We start from the raw sequence: 17,615 nt of genomic DNA, 5'->3' as shown, positions 1-17,615 counted from the left end.
AAAGTGTGACTTTTCATGGAAAACACAAAATTGTCTGGTTGACCCCAAACTTTTGAACGGTAGTGTACATTCGTATATTGTCCTACTTGCATGTAATTTTACCTTAATAAATCTGTCTAATGATCTACCTATTTATTAAGAATCGAAATTATGTAGCGTGTCTGCTATCTGCAAGTCCCTGTGTGTGATCAGTTACGATACAAACAATAACACATTACAACAAGAGCATTAATATTAACCTGTGGCTCATGTTACAGCCGGTACTAGTGCCCAAGGCATGCTGTTATACATCCATAATTCACACCTTCTGACCAATCAGGACAGAAAATTCAAGCATCCTGGGGTAAAGAATAACATGAAGCATAAATACCATTCTGTGATCAAACATACAGGGACATTGTATAATTTTCTTTCCAAACACAATAATATGTTGGTCCGATCCTCCATACAGAACAAGCCTTTTTCAGAAAGAGTGCCAATAATTTTGGATAGCAATTATGTATTTAACTTTAACGTGTAAGAAATTAATTCCATTCAATAATATGAGAGATATACTGTATGTCACAATATATCAATATCAATAGCTTTTTTAACAATTAAAGCTAGACGGCTTTTTGATTTCATAAAATCGGTGAAATTTAGTTCGCTCTGAAATTTGGTCATTGTGATATACACTACCGTTCAAAAGTTTGGGGTCACCCAGACAATTTTGTGTTTTCCATGAAAAGTCACACTTTTATTTACCACCATAAGTTGTAAAATGAATAGAAAATATAGTCAAGACATTTTTCTGGCCATTTTGACCATTTAATCGACCCCACAAATGTGATGCTCCAGAAACTCAATCTGCTCAAAGGAAGGTCAGTTTTATAGCTTCTCTAAAGAGCTCAACTGTTTTCAGCTGTGCTAACATGATTGTACAAGGGTTTTCTAATCATCCATTAGCCTTCTGAGGCAATGAGCAAACACATTGTACCATTAGAACACTGGAGTGAGAGTTGCTGGAAATGGGCCTCTATACACCTATGGAGATATTGCACCAAAAACCAGACATTTGCAGCTAGAATAGTCATTTACCACATTAGCGATGTATAGAGCGGATTTCTGATTAGTTTAAAGTGATCTTCATTGAAGAGAACAGTGCTTTTCTTTCAAAAATAAGGACATTTCAAAGTGACCCCAAACTTTTGAACGGTAGTGTATGCTTATTTCTGTAATATCTAAAAAAAAAAAACCCAGGCCATTCTGTGGCTGGGAAGTTATTTAATTTGAGCGGATTCCCGAGCAAATAATGTGCATAAAATCACTCACTTCACACAGTCAAGCAGACAGAGGAAGTCCGTATGCGCATGCGCAGGTTTACCTTCTTCTTCTTCTTCCACTTCTTTTTCTTCTTCTTCTGGGTTTTACGGCAGCTGGCATCCAGTGTTGCATTTCTGCCATCTACAGGTTTACCTTGACCGTGCACTGAAAGTTACATCATTCTGTCGCTAAACGAACAGCTGATCACACCGAGGTGCTCGCTGACCGCCGACATTTATTAGTTTGGTCCTGCGTTTCCTTTCCTTCGCAACATAACGTCTTTTCTTCCCGCTTTCCGTTACTGTAATCAGGCTTCCATGTTTCATTCACGTCCTCCATTTTTCTCTCCTGTTTCAAATTTGTATCCCACAATGCCTTGCGCGAACGGGGAAAGCCCAGCACGTGATCCATGACGGAGTATCTTGAATTGGGTCATGGTGAAGCAGGAAAAAATAGCAGAGAATTTAGAGTCATGTGGGCCTAAATTCATTAATTGTTCTATTAAAAAATAAATTAAATAAAATTGGAAGTCTGTGATTCGAATTAAGTAGCTTTCGGTCCACTAAACAAAAATAATTGGGTGTAACGGAAAATTCTTTTTATGACCTAAACTTGAAAAATCTGAAAGGCAGTCTACCTTTAACGTTTATGTTTTTTGAGTCCAATTAGTATTTCATTATCTTTTCACCTACTGTGTTATAATCTCTACAAATAATATACAGGCTACGTCACTGGAATTGTTTTGTTGTAGTGTTTGTTGGTCAGTGGGAAGCACGATGATAAAATGTTCCCATGTGCTATTTGTGTCTGTATGATTGCACGCTCAGATCTGAATTCATTCACTTCTCGTAATCAGGTACTGTTTTATTCTGCTGAATTTCCCTGAGGCTTCAACTGCATTAAACAGATGTGACAGCCTAATCTGCCTGTGGTCATAAGCTTTAAAAGCGCAGATAAGACTCGTTTTATTTGTGGGATAAAGAGATCTATTTGACATCACTGTCCTATCCTACAGTTTGATGTAACCACAGTATGAATATTCATGCTGAATTGTACTGCATGCTTTGGGCTGTGAATATTCATCGTCAAAAGACTATGGAATGCCATTTGAGGCTAATATTACATATATGAATATAAATGTTAATTAATACTTTTATCCTTTTAGTCTACAGGACTTTAGAGAAGACATCACTTTCATAAGAAACACTGGATTGAATTGTTTATGCATAAATTATGAATTAAGTGAGTTAGAAGAGTAGCAGATAAGTTCTGGATCAGCTTATCCTTCAAGCATGCTTTCTTCACAGAAGAGCACATTGAATTAATAAAATATTAGCATTATTTTATTCATTCAACATGTCAAATTATTATACATACAGGACACTTTTTCGATGGAATAAAAAAAGTGTTCTATTCCCTTCTAGCGGGTTTCATTCATATAGTTTGATAGCATGCAATACTGTTAGCATATCGCTTATCCTACGTGTATTACATCACTCTATCCAATAGAGAATGAACGTTGAATATGGTTTACGATATTGCATGGTTGTCAAGACAACATGACGTCACGTTGGAGACGTCAAACTGCCACGCTAGTGAGCGTCTGTGACAATTTGTAAACGAACATGGCCGCCAGGTTTGCTTCATTAAATACAAAAAATTTTGAGAGAATTTTAAAGAGAAAGACACGTTGAACACCTGACAGGAATGTGTGTATATATATATATATATATATATATAAGAAGGGCGGCACGGTGGTGTAGTGGTTAGCACTGTCGCCTCATAGCAAGAAGGTCTGGGGTTCGAGCCCAGCAGTCGACGAGGGCCTTTCTGTGCGGAGTTTGCATGTTCTCCCCGTGTCTGTGTGGGTTTCCTCGGGGTGCGCCGGTTTCCCCCACAGTCCAAAGACATGCAGGTTAGGTTAACTGGTGGCTCTAAATTGACCGTAGGTGTGAATGTGAGTGTGCATGGTTGTTTGTCTCTGTGTCAGCCCTGCGATGATCTGGCGACTTGTCCAGGGTGTACCCCGCCTCTCGCCCATAGTCAGCTGGGATAGGCTCCAGCTTGCCTGCGACCCTGTAGAACAGGATAAAGTGGCTACAGATAATGGATGGATGGATATATATAACAAGACCGTCGATGATGGTGTAGCTCACTCCGGCCCAGTCTAGTCCAGAAGGAACGATCTAAAGTGGGCCACCTTGCGCAATAAATGTTGCAAGCTATATATAGAAGTTATATACACTCTAGGAATACTGACCTATTTGCCAGAAAGAATCCAAAATGGCGAGGAATTGACAGAGAAGAAGCAATTTTTGTTGAAATGCTCATTAAGGCTTAATTAGTCCATAACTTCATTAATAATTACAATTAAGCAAATCTGTTAATTAATTAATCTGTTAATCTACAATTAAGCACCCTACGTACCCCCACCTTCATGCCAAAAAGAATCAAAATCAGTGAAGAATTGAGGGAGAAGAAGCAATTTGTGTGGAAACTGCTTGTTAGGGCTTAATTACTCCATATCTTCATTATTAATTGCAATTATGCAAATTTGGGTAGAAGTCATATGCACCCCAGGCAGACCTACCTTCCTGCCAAAAATGAAAATCGGTGAAGAATTGAGGGAAAAGAACTTTTTATTCACTATTTAAATAATATTGGCTGGCTTTTTTGTGGTATATTAGATATATTCCATGCTAGCTGAATGGAATATATCTGATATACCACTCAACACCAACCAATATTATTTAAATAGTGAATAAAAAGTGGAATATAATAGCCTACATTTCAAACCTTAACATTTCATGACCTTGATTTAGCTGCACAATATAAAAAAAAAATAAAGCAAAATAATAGGACATGCTGGATCAATTCCTATTTTATAATCTACTAATGAACGAGGAATACAAATTAGTCAAATCAGATCAGATTTGCAGTGATTAATGTGATATTACAGCTAGGACTATTCATGGAGCAATATACTGGACTTGTATAGACTCTTCTTAGATGTTCATTTCAATGTTTTCCATATTCTAATTCATGTTATCATAATAGACTTTATTTTAAAAACAGTCTCTTGCTTTTTTGCATTTTCTATCTATTTCGCCAATTCTTTTCAAAATTAGAGACAGTCGTTTGTTTTTAAAAGCGGTGGTCTCGATGCTATTGAAAACCGCATATCAGGCACCTCAACTCAAGATCTGGCAACCTTGTAGGCATGAACTACATGCAGGTAATATGCATAATTTGAATGAGCAGTCCAGAAAGTCTATGCTGCTACATAACCCCAATTTGATTATGTGTAATGTTCTCCATTTTAATATTGACATAACTTTTGAACTCTGAATGCAGCCCTGAATGAGTTATAATAATAATTATTCTGTCCACATTCACTGGATATGAGCAATCACGTGCTCTGATTGGCTACTCTACTACTAGGCTATCAGCTCATATACTGTGAGTAGAGAAAAACAAAATGGCGGTGCGTTACTGAACCAACCGAGGACGAAATAAAAACTCAACCCGAAAACTAAACTCCAAAAAATCATTTAAAAAAAAGCAACAAAATATGGAATAAAAGTATTTGATGGTAAGAATGTATCTTTTTTATTTTTCAAGAATTATTATTATTATTATTATTATTATTATTATTATTATTATTATAGCATTTTTTCACGTATTGCTCCTGTCATTTCGCCAGTTTGTTTATATTCTAAGCGGAAATGATTTTGTCGGACGTTTTGTATAAAGTTTTTATTTATCGAATTTGCGAAAAATAAAAATAAACATGCTCTGTTTCTCAAAATCCAGTGAATGTGGATAGAATAAAACAGTTATTCCATGAAATCGAGTTGTACATGGGCTGGCAGCTAATGAGGTGTGTTGCTGTTAAATACATTGTCACTCTTATGTTATAAATATATTAAAGTGGTAGGCTTTTAAACATTTCTGACCTGAGCATACAAATATTTAAAGTGCATATCACGGGTAAATTCAGGAGCAATTCTCCTATTTTATATTAAACTTTGGTCAAATATCTGTCACATTTTGCATTCTCTGTAATTTTTTTACCTTGCACAATACCAGAAAAATTCAGTTGAAATCAAGCCATTTGAGGCGAATTGGTCCGCCTCTGAAAAAACTTGGCATTTGGATTTCCCAGGAAACATTGATTTTCATGACATCGTGTGCAGGACGCCTCCTTCTGAATCCTACGTCAGTGCTGGTTTGTTTATGAGAAAACGACCTGGTGGTTTTCTGAAAATTTCTTCAACATTATCGCGTAATTATTAAAATGGTTAACAGATGTATCGTAGGAGGCTGTAGCAACACCAATCTTGATGGGATTAGTACTCATCGTTTCCCAAAAGACCGGACAATGAGAGAGAAATGGGAGCGCTTGGTCTACACAGGCTGTGCACTGAAACCATGCAAAGCTCGCGCAGCCTGCTGGCAGTCAGTTCCATCTGTTAGAATGCCCAAAGCAACACCATCTCCATCTGTGTCAGCGTCACCTAAGGAGCCAGCCGTGTTCGTCTCCCCTGACAGAAGGCAAAGTGCCGCATCCACTGAGGCCCTCGAAGCCGAGGACCAAGCAGAGCCGAGAAAAAGACCAAGAAAATCGGTAATTCACAGGTTGACTGTTGCCAGGGTAAGAAATAAGAGAGACTATACTCTAAATTAGGTGTTCCTGTGTTTGTCTCTCAGCCTGCTGGCGGATCCACATGTGACGTCACGAATCTGGATCAATCTGGCTCCAGACTCCCTTGGGATTTTTCCAGACGTGTTTTGTTATTTTATTTTTTTCTGCTGTAGACAGATGGCCTTATGCAAAATTACCCTTCTGGATGAGTGTGTAAAGGGACATACTTTCATATAAAAAAACGAAATTGGTCCAGAATATGCACTTTAAAATATCAGAGAGAGATACAAAATATGGAATCAAATTATTTAATTTATTGCATGTAGCCTCGTCTTTCCCTTTTCAACATACACTCATTGGTCACTTTAATGGGAAACCCTGTTCATTTATTCAGATATCTAACCAGCTGTCCAGTTTGTGCCCATGACAGCCTCAGATTCTTGTTCTTGGCTGACAGGACTGGAACCCAAAATGGTCTTCTGCTGTTGTAACCCATCCACCTCAAGGATCAATGTTTTGTGCATTGAGATGCTTTTCTGCTTACCACGGTTGTAAAGAGTGATTATTTGAGATAATATATTCCTATGGTAGCTCAAACCATCCATCCATCCATCCATCCATCATCTGACTATGGGCGAGAGGCGGGGTACACCCTGGACAAGTCACCAGGTCACTGGAGGGCTGACACAAAGACAAACAACCATTCACACTCACATCTTCAGTCAATTTAGAGTCACCAGTTATCCTAACCTGCATGTCTTTGGACTGTAGGGGAAACCAGAGCACCCGGAGGAAACCCACACAGACACAGGGAGAACATGCAAACTCCACACAGAAAGGCCCTCGTTGGCTGCTGGGCTTGAACCCAGGACCTTCTTACTGTGAGGCGACAGTGCTAACCACTACACCACCATGCCGCCCTAGCTCAAACCAATCTGGCTATTTTCCTCTGATCCCTCTTATCAACAAGGCATTTTCTCTCACATAATCATCTCTCACTCAGTGTTTTTTGTTTTTTGCACCATTCTGCGTAAACTCTAGAGACTGTCATGTGTGAAAACCCCAGGAGATCAGCAGTTTCTGAAATCCTCAAACCAGCTCATCTGGCACCAAGTAAAAGTCACAGAGATCATACTTTTTCTTCATTCTGATGTTTGATGCAAATATTATTTCACACTCTGAACTTGTATCTCTATGATTTTATGCACTACGCTGCTGCCACATGATTGACTGATTGTATAACTGCATAAATAAATAAGCAGGTGTACAGGTGTTCCTATTAAAGTAGATGGTGAGTGCATACTGCATGTCTAATTAAAAGTACATGTAAAAACATACCGTTGTGTTTCGTGTTCTGTTGTTTGATACCATTTTAAACTACACGCCCAAAACCTTTTCCTCTCCTATGTCCTCGTTCTGTCCATGTCTGACTTTCATTAAAGGTAGACGGCCTTTCAGACTTTTCAAGCTTAGGTCGTAAAAAGGATTTTCCCTGACACTTGTTTAGTGGACCGAAAACTACTGGATTCGAATCACAGCCTTCCAATTTTATTAGGTTTTTTTCTTTTTTTAAATGAACAATTAATGAATTTAGGGCCACATGGCCCTAAATTCTCTGCTATTTTTTCTGAATTCCAGTTTGTAATGTGACAAAACAGGACAAACAGAAAGGTGGATGAATACTTTTGCAAGACACTGTCGTCGTGTTTATCAGACTGTAGAAAAGCACTATTGCTGCACTCCCCCCCCATCCCTGTCATGAACACATGAACAATCATCTGTGATAGGGGTCGACCGATAATCGGCCTGGCCGATATATCGGGCCGATATTCTGCATTTTTTAGGGTTATCGGTATCGGCCATAATTTCCACCGATATGCTGATAACATGCCTTTTTGCAGCCATTTCGTTCCTAACGCGACTGTCACTGCACGTCCTTTCCTGCACTCGCCTCTCTGAGTTCAAGAACACGGTCCTGCCCACCACAACATCTGATTTGTTTGGCACAAGAGATATAGCCAATCGACACGCGTAGCTAAATGCTGTGAACTGTTTCAAGGCGGCCGTACGGGCACTCGGGCAGAAGCAGCACAAGGGATACAGCCAATCAACACGCGTAGCTAAACGCTGTGAACTGTTCAAGGTGGCCGTATGGGCACTCGGGCAGAAGCAGATCCCACTTCAAGGTAAGGACATGCTGCTTTTGCCGCAATAAGTCACAAACACACAAGTTGCAAAAGCACAACATCATTATATGTTTACATTCTTCATCTACTACTCGTTAAAATTGTCCATTTGCATCTGTGTAGCCAGGCAAACTTAGCTTACGGAAGGAAGCACTTGAATTAGCCTACAACCAACTAGTCTCGCTGAAACTACATGTAATGCTTCCTTCACTACAATATAATCCTCCTAAATTGGGAATATTAGGCTTGGGCATTAAAAGCATTAGAATGTAGATGGTTACTTGTTAAGTTGTTACATAATAGGGAGTGATAGCCTACTTTATGTTTGATTTTACTTTTTAAAAAATGCTGCAGGCAGCTCCCTACACTTGATTTGTTATTTAAAAACTACTTGAAGTTGGTAAGTCTTACTTAGTTCTTAGTGTAAAAGAATCCAGAGTGTATTTTCATTTATTTTCCACTGAAAATGGTGAGCTGTAATATAGTAGGGAGTGATTTTTTTTTTATTGGTGAATATTTATTTTATTATTTTATTTCTCATTTTATTCTAACTAATGTTTGACTTTATTGTACAAATGCTGCTGGCATCTCCCTGCACAAAATTTCATGTTCAATTTTACAATTAAACATACATTTCATGGATATGAAGGTCTGTGTCAGTGTGTGCTATGTTTAATTTCATGTGAATTATAATGTTTACATTTATCGGTTGCACATATCGGTTATCGGCATCCCAATTCCATAATAATCGGTATCGGCCCTGAAAAAAACACATCGGTCGATCCCTAATTTGTGATTACCCAAGTTCTTGTAAACAAAATTTAAGGAAGGATGTACATTGGAACACATCCATGTATCTGAAAGAATTCATCATTCCAGGTTTAAAAACTGAAATTTGGAAAATTAGGGGGAGAAAAATCCCACTTATTCCATGATGCCAAGAATTCATTTTCTAACTGAAACCACTTGCCATATTGTTAAAACTCCAGTCTAATCCATATGGCGTGGCTCACCCTGGAATATAACGATCAGAAATGCCATGCTTATAAACTTATAAACGTTACTTGTGTTTCAACAATGGTTTCACATCACAAGGTTCTGACAAAGAGGAATAAACAGAATAAAATAGAATAAAATCCGTCTTCATGGGTAGATATACACATAGATCTGCTCTAAGCATTGTTCTTAAATTTGGCATGCATAATAATATTTCTCTTACAAGTGATTCTTGCACAATAACTTTAAAAAAATAATAATTTTCACAAGTACTTTTAATAGTGTAGTGACTGACATTCTTGAGTCACTGATATTAAACCCTTTGATGCAAAACATGGGTCAAAAGTGACCCGGCTGAGTTTTTATCTTCTATATCTTTGCAATAAGTTAATTCCATCATTCAGTATTCAAGGTATTCCTCAATTAACTTGTTTTTGATCATCATACCTCCTTATTTTAGTTTTTCCTTTCTTACTTTTTGAATAAAACCCCTTTTTGTATCACTACCCTTCTAATGCACAACATGGGTCAAAAACGACCTGCATTCATTTTCCAGGTTATTTCATGTATGGCTGAGTGTTTCTATGATATACTTTTGAAATAAATTCATTTTGTCATTTACTTTTCCAAATATGCAGTAAATATCTTGTTTTTGTTTAGCACAAATCATCGTTCTTATTTTTCCTTTCTTAAGTTATGAACAAGCACAGCTTTTGTAATTCTACATCAAGTTTACACACATGGGTCAGAAACGACCCGCATGCATTTACTCCAGCGTTTGGTGGGAACTGTGAATTGTGCTTGTGTCAGACATTTCACAGCTCAGCACAGCGCCCTTTGCCCATCTAATACATGTAAGTAATGTTTTTCAATTGTTCTAACATTACCTTAGAAAAAAATTGACTATGTTTAGGTTACCTTGAGAGTGAGTCGATTACTTGTCAGAAAGTTACAAGTAATTACTATTAGCTACCGAGCTGTTGACATATTCTACTTTAGTTAGCTAATTTTATTGTAGTTGGCTTAGCTAACTACATAGTTAATAAATAAATAACTGGCCCCATTCACTGCTAAAGTAATTACTTGAAACAAATTATTATTATAGTATTAAGACATTTAATTTTAAATCGCACTTGGATGACCCATGTGTAGTAATATAAAAAGTATTTTTGCTCATAAAGTAGGAAAGAAAAAAAATTAAATTAATGATTTGTGGTAATTAAAAACAAGATATTTAAAGAATACTTGGAATATTCAATCATAAAATAAATTGATTTCAAAAGATAGAGCAAAGAAAAACTCAGTCAGCATGAAATAACCTGGAAAATGAATGCGGGTCATTTTTGACCCATGTTGTGCATTAGAAGGGGTGTGCATATGTTTTGCATCAAAGGGTTAATGCTGTTGAAATACTGTGTTTGAAATTAAGTTATCATTTGAAAGAAACATGTTTATGCTGTATATCTATCTCCGATTCTGTTTCCATCCTCTAACTTTGGCTTTCTTAAGTGGCATTTTGAAGTATGTGTGCATAAAGGGACAAACAGACAGACAGTATGGCCTTGTTTACACTCGGTTTTAAAATGTGTCTTGGATGATCAGATTACAAAAGGAAAGCCGAGACACATTGCTGTTTATACTCGTGTCGATCACGGGTCGACACGGGTATAAAGGTTCCTTTGACCTTCTAGTGTCTTCCAGCTAGAAGGTCAAAAGAACGCGTGAACAGTTATTACGTCAGGCCTGAGCACCAGATTTCCTTAACTCACTGGCCACTTTAATAGGAACTTGTTCTTGATTCTAAGATTCCTGTTCTTGGCTGCAGAAGTGAAACCTAATGTGGTCTTCTGCTGTTGCATGCTGAGATGCTTTTCTGCTCACTATGGTTGTAAAGAGTTGCTATGAGTTGCTATATCCTTCCTGGCAGCTTGAACCAATCTGGCTATTTTCCTCTGACCTCTCTTTCTTATCAACAAGGCGTTTGTTTCCACCCACAGAACTGTCGCTCACTCAGTGTTTTCTGTTTGTCGCACCGTTCTGTGTAAACTCTAGATACTGTTGTGTGTGAAAACCACAAGAGATCAACAGTTTCTGAAATACTCAAACCAGCAGTCCATCCGGCTCAAACCAACACCCATGCCACAGTGAAAGAAAGTCACACTTTGAGATCACGATTTTTCCCATTCTGATGTTTGAACATTGTGAACATTAACTGAAGCCCTTGATTTGTATCTGCATGATTTGATGCATCGTGCTGCTGTCAAGGGATCGGCTGATTAGAGAACTGCATCAAACAGCAGGTGGGTGGGTGTTCCTAATAAAGTGGCTGGTTTCACTCGCACTCTAACCACGTACACCAGTGCTCCTCCCCGTTTTTTCCAGCATTGGCGCACTGGCACCAAAACAACCATTCACGTAACCTACTGAAGCCTAGTGGAAGCCTTAATGAAAAGGCAATGCATACAATAACAAACCCTGGTTCGAATATTGATAATCCAGCTTCTCAAATTTCCCCAGAAGAAATCAATTATTTCTATCAGTCCGTAAGTCTGTTGAACCATCTGCTGTATCTACAGCGTGTCTAGTCATTTATCTGTTGTCAGTTGGGCCAGTACTTAGTTATACATCTATCCCAGACTTCAGAGATCTGTGGAACACCATGCAGGAAGCACATTTCCTTTACAATAAGGGCAGGTCTCTTTAACTATTGATGAGGGTGTAAGTGGTCCACTTTAGAACCTGCTCTCCTCCTTCTTTCTCCTGAAGCTCGTCTCGTCTTCTTCCGCTTTATCCGGGGCTGGGTCGCGGAGGCAGCAGTCTGAGCATGGAAGCCCAAAGTTCCCTTTCCCCAGACACCTCGGCCAGCTCCTCGGGAAGAACACCGAGGCGTTCCCAGGCCAGCCGAGAGACATAGTCCCTCCAGCGTGTCCTGGGTCTTCCCCGGGGCCTCCTCCCGGGGGGACATGCCTGGAACACCTCCCCAGGGAGGCGTCCAGGAGGCATCTGAAAGAGATGCCTGAGCCACCTCAGCTGATTCCTCTCGATGTGGAGGAGCAGCAGCTCTACGCCGAGCTCCTACCGAGTGACTGTGCTTCTCACCCTATCTCTAAGGGAGCGCCCAGCCACCCTGTGAAGGAAACTCATTTCGCCCACTTGTATCCGCAATCTTGTTCTTTCGGTCATTACCCAAAGCTCATGACCATAGGTGAGAGTCGGAACGTAGATCGACCGGTAAATTGAGAGCTTCCATCCACGCTCGATCCGCCTGTCGATCTCCTGAAGCTATGAGAGCTAATGCAGTGATTTCCCTGCCCTTCCGCTGACCCATCTGAGTACAGCGTCTTTCATCAGGACACACTGTTCCTCCATGGCTGAGGGCTTCAGCTGCTATCATCTATCTACTCTATATTAAATTTGTCTGTAATACAAAAGACAATGTTTGCTGAAAGGGCGGCACAGTGGTGTAGTGGTTAGCACCGCTGCCTCACACCAAGAAGGTTCTGGGTTTGAGTCCAGTAGCCGACGGGGGCCTTTCTGTGTGGAGTTTGCATTTTGTCTGCGTGGGTTTCCTTCAGGTACTCTGGTTTTCCCTCACAGTCCAAAAACATGCAGGTTAGGTTAGTTGGTGGCTCTAAATTGACCAGGAGTGTGAATGGTTGTTTGTCTCTGCATGTCAGCCCTGCGATGATCTGGCGAATTGTCCAGGTTATACACAGCCTTTTGCCCATAGTCAGCTGGGATAGGCATACATGTCAACCTATACGGAATGTCCGTATTTTATACGGATTTGATTCAATAAACGTAGAATACGGGCGTACAAATAAAGTTATACGGGTTCTTTAAAAAAACTTCAATATTTATTGAGAGCTATAATCAATTCCCACGATGATAAAAGAGCGCATAACATTTACAAACGTACTGTACACCACAGAAAGCACAAACAGCCAGTAAAGAGTCTTATGAAATCACGCGTTATCTTGTGATAGCGAGACTTCGTTCCAGTTTTGATCATGCGCACACCGCATTGCGAGAATCCCGCCAACCGGGAAGTATTTTGTTTGAAACGCGTATTTCCACCTGAGCGACTTTCACTAGCGACTGAAAAGATTCTGAATGGGCACTCCGGCAAGATCAACACATACCCCTTTTCCACCAAATCAGTTCCAGGGCTGGTTCGGAGCCAGTGCTGGTGCTGGTTCACAACTCGTTCAACTTGCGAGCCAGCTGAGAACCAGTTTGCTTTTCCATCGCTCGTGGTGCTAAGTGGAGACACGTCATTACGTCGCTGTATACGTCAGTTACGTCGCTGTATACGTCATTACGTCGCTGATACGTCAGTTACGTCGCTACGTTTGCATAAACCTTGGCGCGAATATCGAAGCAAAAACAACACAGAAGAAGCAGCAGCAACAACAATAATAATAATAATAATGGATGACTTCGCGTTTGTACAGCTGCTGCTTCTCGTCGCTTAAAAATGGCGATCTTTCGCGGTCTTGTTATTGTTGTTGGTCTTAACAACTCCGCCCCCGCGCTGACGTAAGCGGTTCTTTCCTCTGGCCCAGCAGAGAGTTGGTGCTAGCCTGGAACCGGTTTTTCTGGCCCCAGAGCCAGTTCTTTGTCAGTGGAAACAGAAAACCCGGTTCCAAACTAAGCACTGGCCCCGAACCAGCCCTGGAACTGCTTTGGTGGAAAAGGGGCAACAGACACTTGCTGTGACATGCAGCCTAGTGAGGTATTGGTGCAGAGTGCTAAAAAAGCTGTCATGGAGTACAATTCAGAACATTAGAGTGACACTTTGTGTTTTTGTCAAACATTGGAGCTTTGTATTCATTCTGAAGGTTTATTGTTATTAATATTGAATAAAAAGTAACTTGGATATATAATTGTTAATTATCATTCAAATTTTAGGTAAATTATTTTAATTTGCATCTTATACGGGGGCGGCACGGTGGTGTAGTGGTTAGCGCTGTCGCCTCACAGCAAGAAGGTCCTGGGTTCGAGCCCCGGGGCCGGCGAGGGCCTTTCTGTGTGGAGTTTGCATGTTCTCCCCGTGTCCGCGTGGGTTTCCTCCGGGTGCTCCGGTTTCCCCCACAGTCCAAAGACATGCAGGTTAGGTTAACTGGTGACTCTAAATTGACCGTAGGTGTGAATGTGAGTGTGAATGGTTGTCTGTGTCTATGTGTCAGCCCTGTGATGACCTGGCGACTTGTCCAGGGTGTACCCCGCCTTTCGCCCGTAGTCAGCTGGGATAGGCTCCAGCTTGCCTGCGACCCTGTAGAACAGGATAAAGCGGCTACAGATAATGAGATGAGATGAGATCTTATACGGATTTTGTAAGGGAAATACGGATTTTGGAGTTTGGTTATACAGGTTTGATTGACCAAAGGTTGACATGTATGGATAGGCTCCAGTTTGCCTGTGACCCTGCACAGGATAAGCAGTTACGGAAAATGGATGTTTGCTGAAATGACTTATGTTGTTCGAATTCTAATCATTCATGAGTGAGTGTGTGAATGAAGAGAAGTGTTTTAATCCTTTTCTCTTCAGCCTAAAACATATTTTCTGGTAGGTATTAGTATCTACATATCCAGTTACACTGTTACTGATATGAATAGGAAGGGCATGACGACAAAATGGGGCAGGTCAGAAATTATTGAATAAATACACAACATGTTACATTTAAATAAGGATTAAATCATGATAGTGTCTGCTGTTATAGGAAAATAATCAACAGCAGGGTGGTGAAATGCTGGCCAGAGCAAAGCTGAGTTACTGTCAGCAGCGTGCAATGTATTATTTTCCATTAACAGCAGCTGAAGTGGTGCATTCCTCTTACACCACAGCAAGTTGCCAATGATTACAAATCTGAATTCATTATTAAACTACATGTCACTTTTAACCATTTATAGCTACATTTAATGTTGTGGAAGCAAGTTAATGTTAACACTGTTAACACTTAGGTTATAAATCAGCTGTCGTAATTCCGTCACCGGACTCTCTTGAACTAAATAAGACCAAAAAGGCTGCCTTTGTGCTGAGCAGACAAAGCCCAGTCGTAGTGTTTTAAATCCATCAATTTGCAAGCTTTATTTACTAGTTCACAGAAAACTTAATTTTTTCCACTGCTTAAACATAGTGAAATAACCTGATGGAAAAAAAATACTGCATGGAAAATATCACATTGTGATAAATGGCAATTAAATCGAAACATGCTACAAACAAAATATCATGACTTGGCCTAAAATAAGGATCAAATCCCCTTACTTTCCATGTCTTTTTAAAATTCCATGATATTCCATGACCTGTAGGAAACCTGGAATACATTATTGCTTCTATAATAACAGCTCATTCGCAGTGACTAGCATGGAGGAAGCTCAAAATAATCTCAGACTAATTCTATAATAAACAAATTCAAAAATGTAAATGTAAAACCTATAATCTTTATTGTGGTGGCATTTTTTTGTGAGGAGACATTTATTTAACGTTTATAGGAGTCTTGGTCGTAAAGGCTTTGTAACAGTCATGGTGCTGAGAGACAGAGAGAGTAACCGTTTATCACAGTTATAATATAGGTGAGAATTGGAAGATCATGTGTTCAAATCCCATCACCGCCAGCTGGCCCTTAACTCTCAACTGCTCAGTTGTATAACTGTCGAATGAAATGTCCTATTACTTCCATAAGACACTCTGAATAAGGGGGCCTGCCAAATGCCGTTAATATAAATGTACCGTAGGTGGATATTCAACAACATTAAATCTAACTAAAAAAAAAAAGTGCAGCATTAGTCCCCTCAAGGAAGTATATTATTTCCACTTGCATGATGTACCAAGTGTAATTCATTACTTAATCGACACATTCTAACCAATCAACTTCAAACATTTAATAGCACCGTGGTATAAACAATACAATCTTTTCTGTTAGATATAGTCTCTTTAAACACTCTCAGCAATAAATCCTGCTTTCCAGTCCTGTATTAAAGGTAGACGCAGCACTTTTCTTTATATACAACCTCAATAACGTTCACATTTTTAAACCCATTGGTTTCTTTTAACCGACCACTTAGTACCCAGGTTGAGACAGATTTCATCCCAGCATTGGATTCGTGACAATAGTCATGAATTAAAGTCGCTCTTACTCTGCATAGTTATGCTGGAGGGCTCGGGGAACAGCGGGATGAGGAGGAGGTAGATGAGGTAGACGAAGGAGAGCCAGTTGTACCTGAAGAGGCATGCTACAGAGAGATGGGACACAAACACACAAAACCAGACACATGGTTATAAGAGGTTTCACATAACCTGTAAATGCAATACATACAGATTAGTGACAAATTAATGGAAACGAGGCCATTAATGACGGCGTAGCTCAATCTGGCCCCATCTAGTCCAGAAGGAACAATCTAAAGTGGGCCATCTTGCGCAATAAATGTTGCAAGCTATATACACTATATACAAGCTATATATAGAAGCTATAGACACCCTAGGAATACCGACCTATTTGCCAGAAAGAATCCAAAACAGCGAGGAACTGACCGAGAAGAAGCGATTTTTGTTGAAATGCTCATTAAGGCTTAATTAGTCCAGAACTTAGGCCTCTGGATTAACATCAAGAAGACAGAAACTATGAGTGTAGGTGAACAGGTTGATTTCTACAATGATGGACACAAGTTGAAGAGAGCAGATCGCTTCAAATATCTTGCTAGTTATGTCACCAAAGATTGCAAGTTAGACGCAGAAATTACTGCACGCATTCAGGCTGCCTCACGTGCAATGGGAAAGCTAAGGGACAGGGTTTTCGAGTGTAGAGACCTGACCGTTGCAACAAAGCTCAAGGAGGGAGAAGAAGCGATTTGTGTGGAAACTGCTCATTAGGGCGTAATTACTCCATATCTTCATTATTCATTGCAATTATGCAAATTTGTGTAGAAGCTATATGCACCCCAGGTAGACCTACCTTCCTGCCAAAAAGAATAAAAATCTGTGAAGAATTGAGAGAGAAGAAGCGATTTTCGTGAAATGTGGATGACGCCGGATGGATGATGGAAAACACATGATGGCATAAACTCATCACCTGTCGGCCGGATGAGCTAATAACAGTTGCTTTGTTATGCTGTAATATTTTGCTGGTGGTAGGATTTGAGTCCACTGCAAATCAGTGAGCATGAAAATTATTTCATACCTTCACGATCACCAAATCTCAGTTCAAGCGAATACATCGTGGTGATTTTGGAGCGTTAGCCAGCGCTCTCCACCACCATCAACAAACACCAAATGAAGGAAGTCCTTTTGGAAGAACGCTGTTCTACTATAGTTCTACAGATTTGTAAAATCTATGCTGTGCTGCATTGAAGCTTTTCTGGCAGCTCCTGGCTTGTGGCAACACTTTATTAAGGCTAGTAAGGCACTTTATATGGTTTTTTTACATTCATTTGTCGCCTGTCTGTCCACAGCAAGAAGCTATGGATGAATGTACTGTATATAAGATG

At 39.8% G+C, this 17,615-nt stretch overlaps 1 protein-coding gene across 3 annotated transcripts in view; it reads right to left on the bottom strand.

Moving 5' to 3' along the window:
• Positions 1-17,615, bottom strand: part of LOC132871732 (piezo-type mechanosensitive ion channel component 2) — a 217,232-nt gene that overhangs the window by 179,369 nt on the left and 20,248 nt on the right. For all 3 annotated transcript variants that reach the window (XM_060906188.1, XM_060906189.1, XM_060906190.1), the window contains exon 2: positions 16,269-16,364. In XM_060906188.1, coding sequence (XP_060762171.1) covers positions 16,269-16,364 — 96 coding nt within the window. The remainder of the gene's footprint in view (positions 1-16,268; positions 16,365-17,615) is intronic.

The sequence above is a fragment of the Neoarius graeffei genome, chromosome 23, assembly GCF_027579695.1.
Source record: "Neoarius graeffei isolate fNeoGra1 chromosome 23, fNeoGra1.pri, whole genome shotgun sequence".
Taxonomy (NCBI): domain Eukaryota; kingdom Metazoa; phylum Chordata; class Actinopteri; order Siluriformes; family Ariidae; genus Neoarius; species Neoarius graeffei.
The sequence above is the reverse complement of the archived record's forward strand: the minus strand, read 5'-3'. Positions and strand labels throughout refer to the sequence as shown.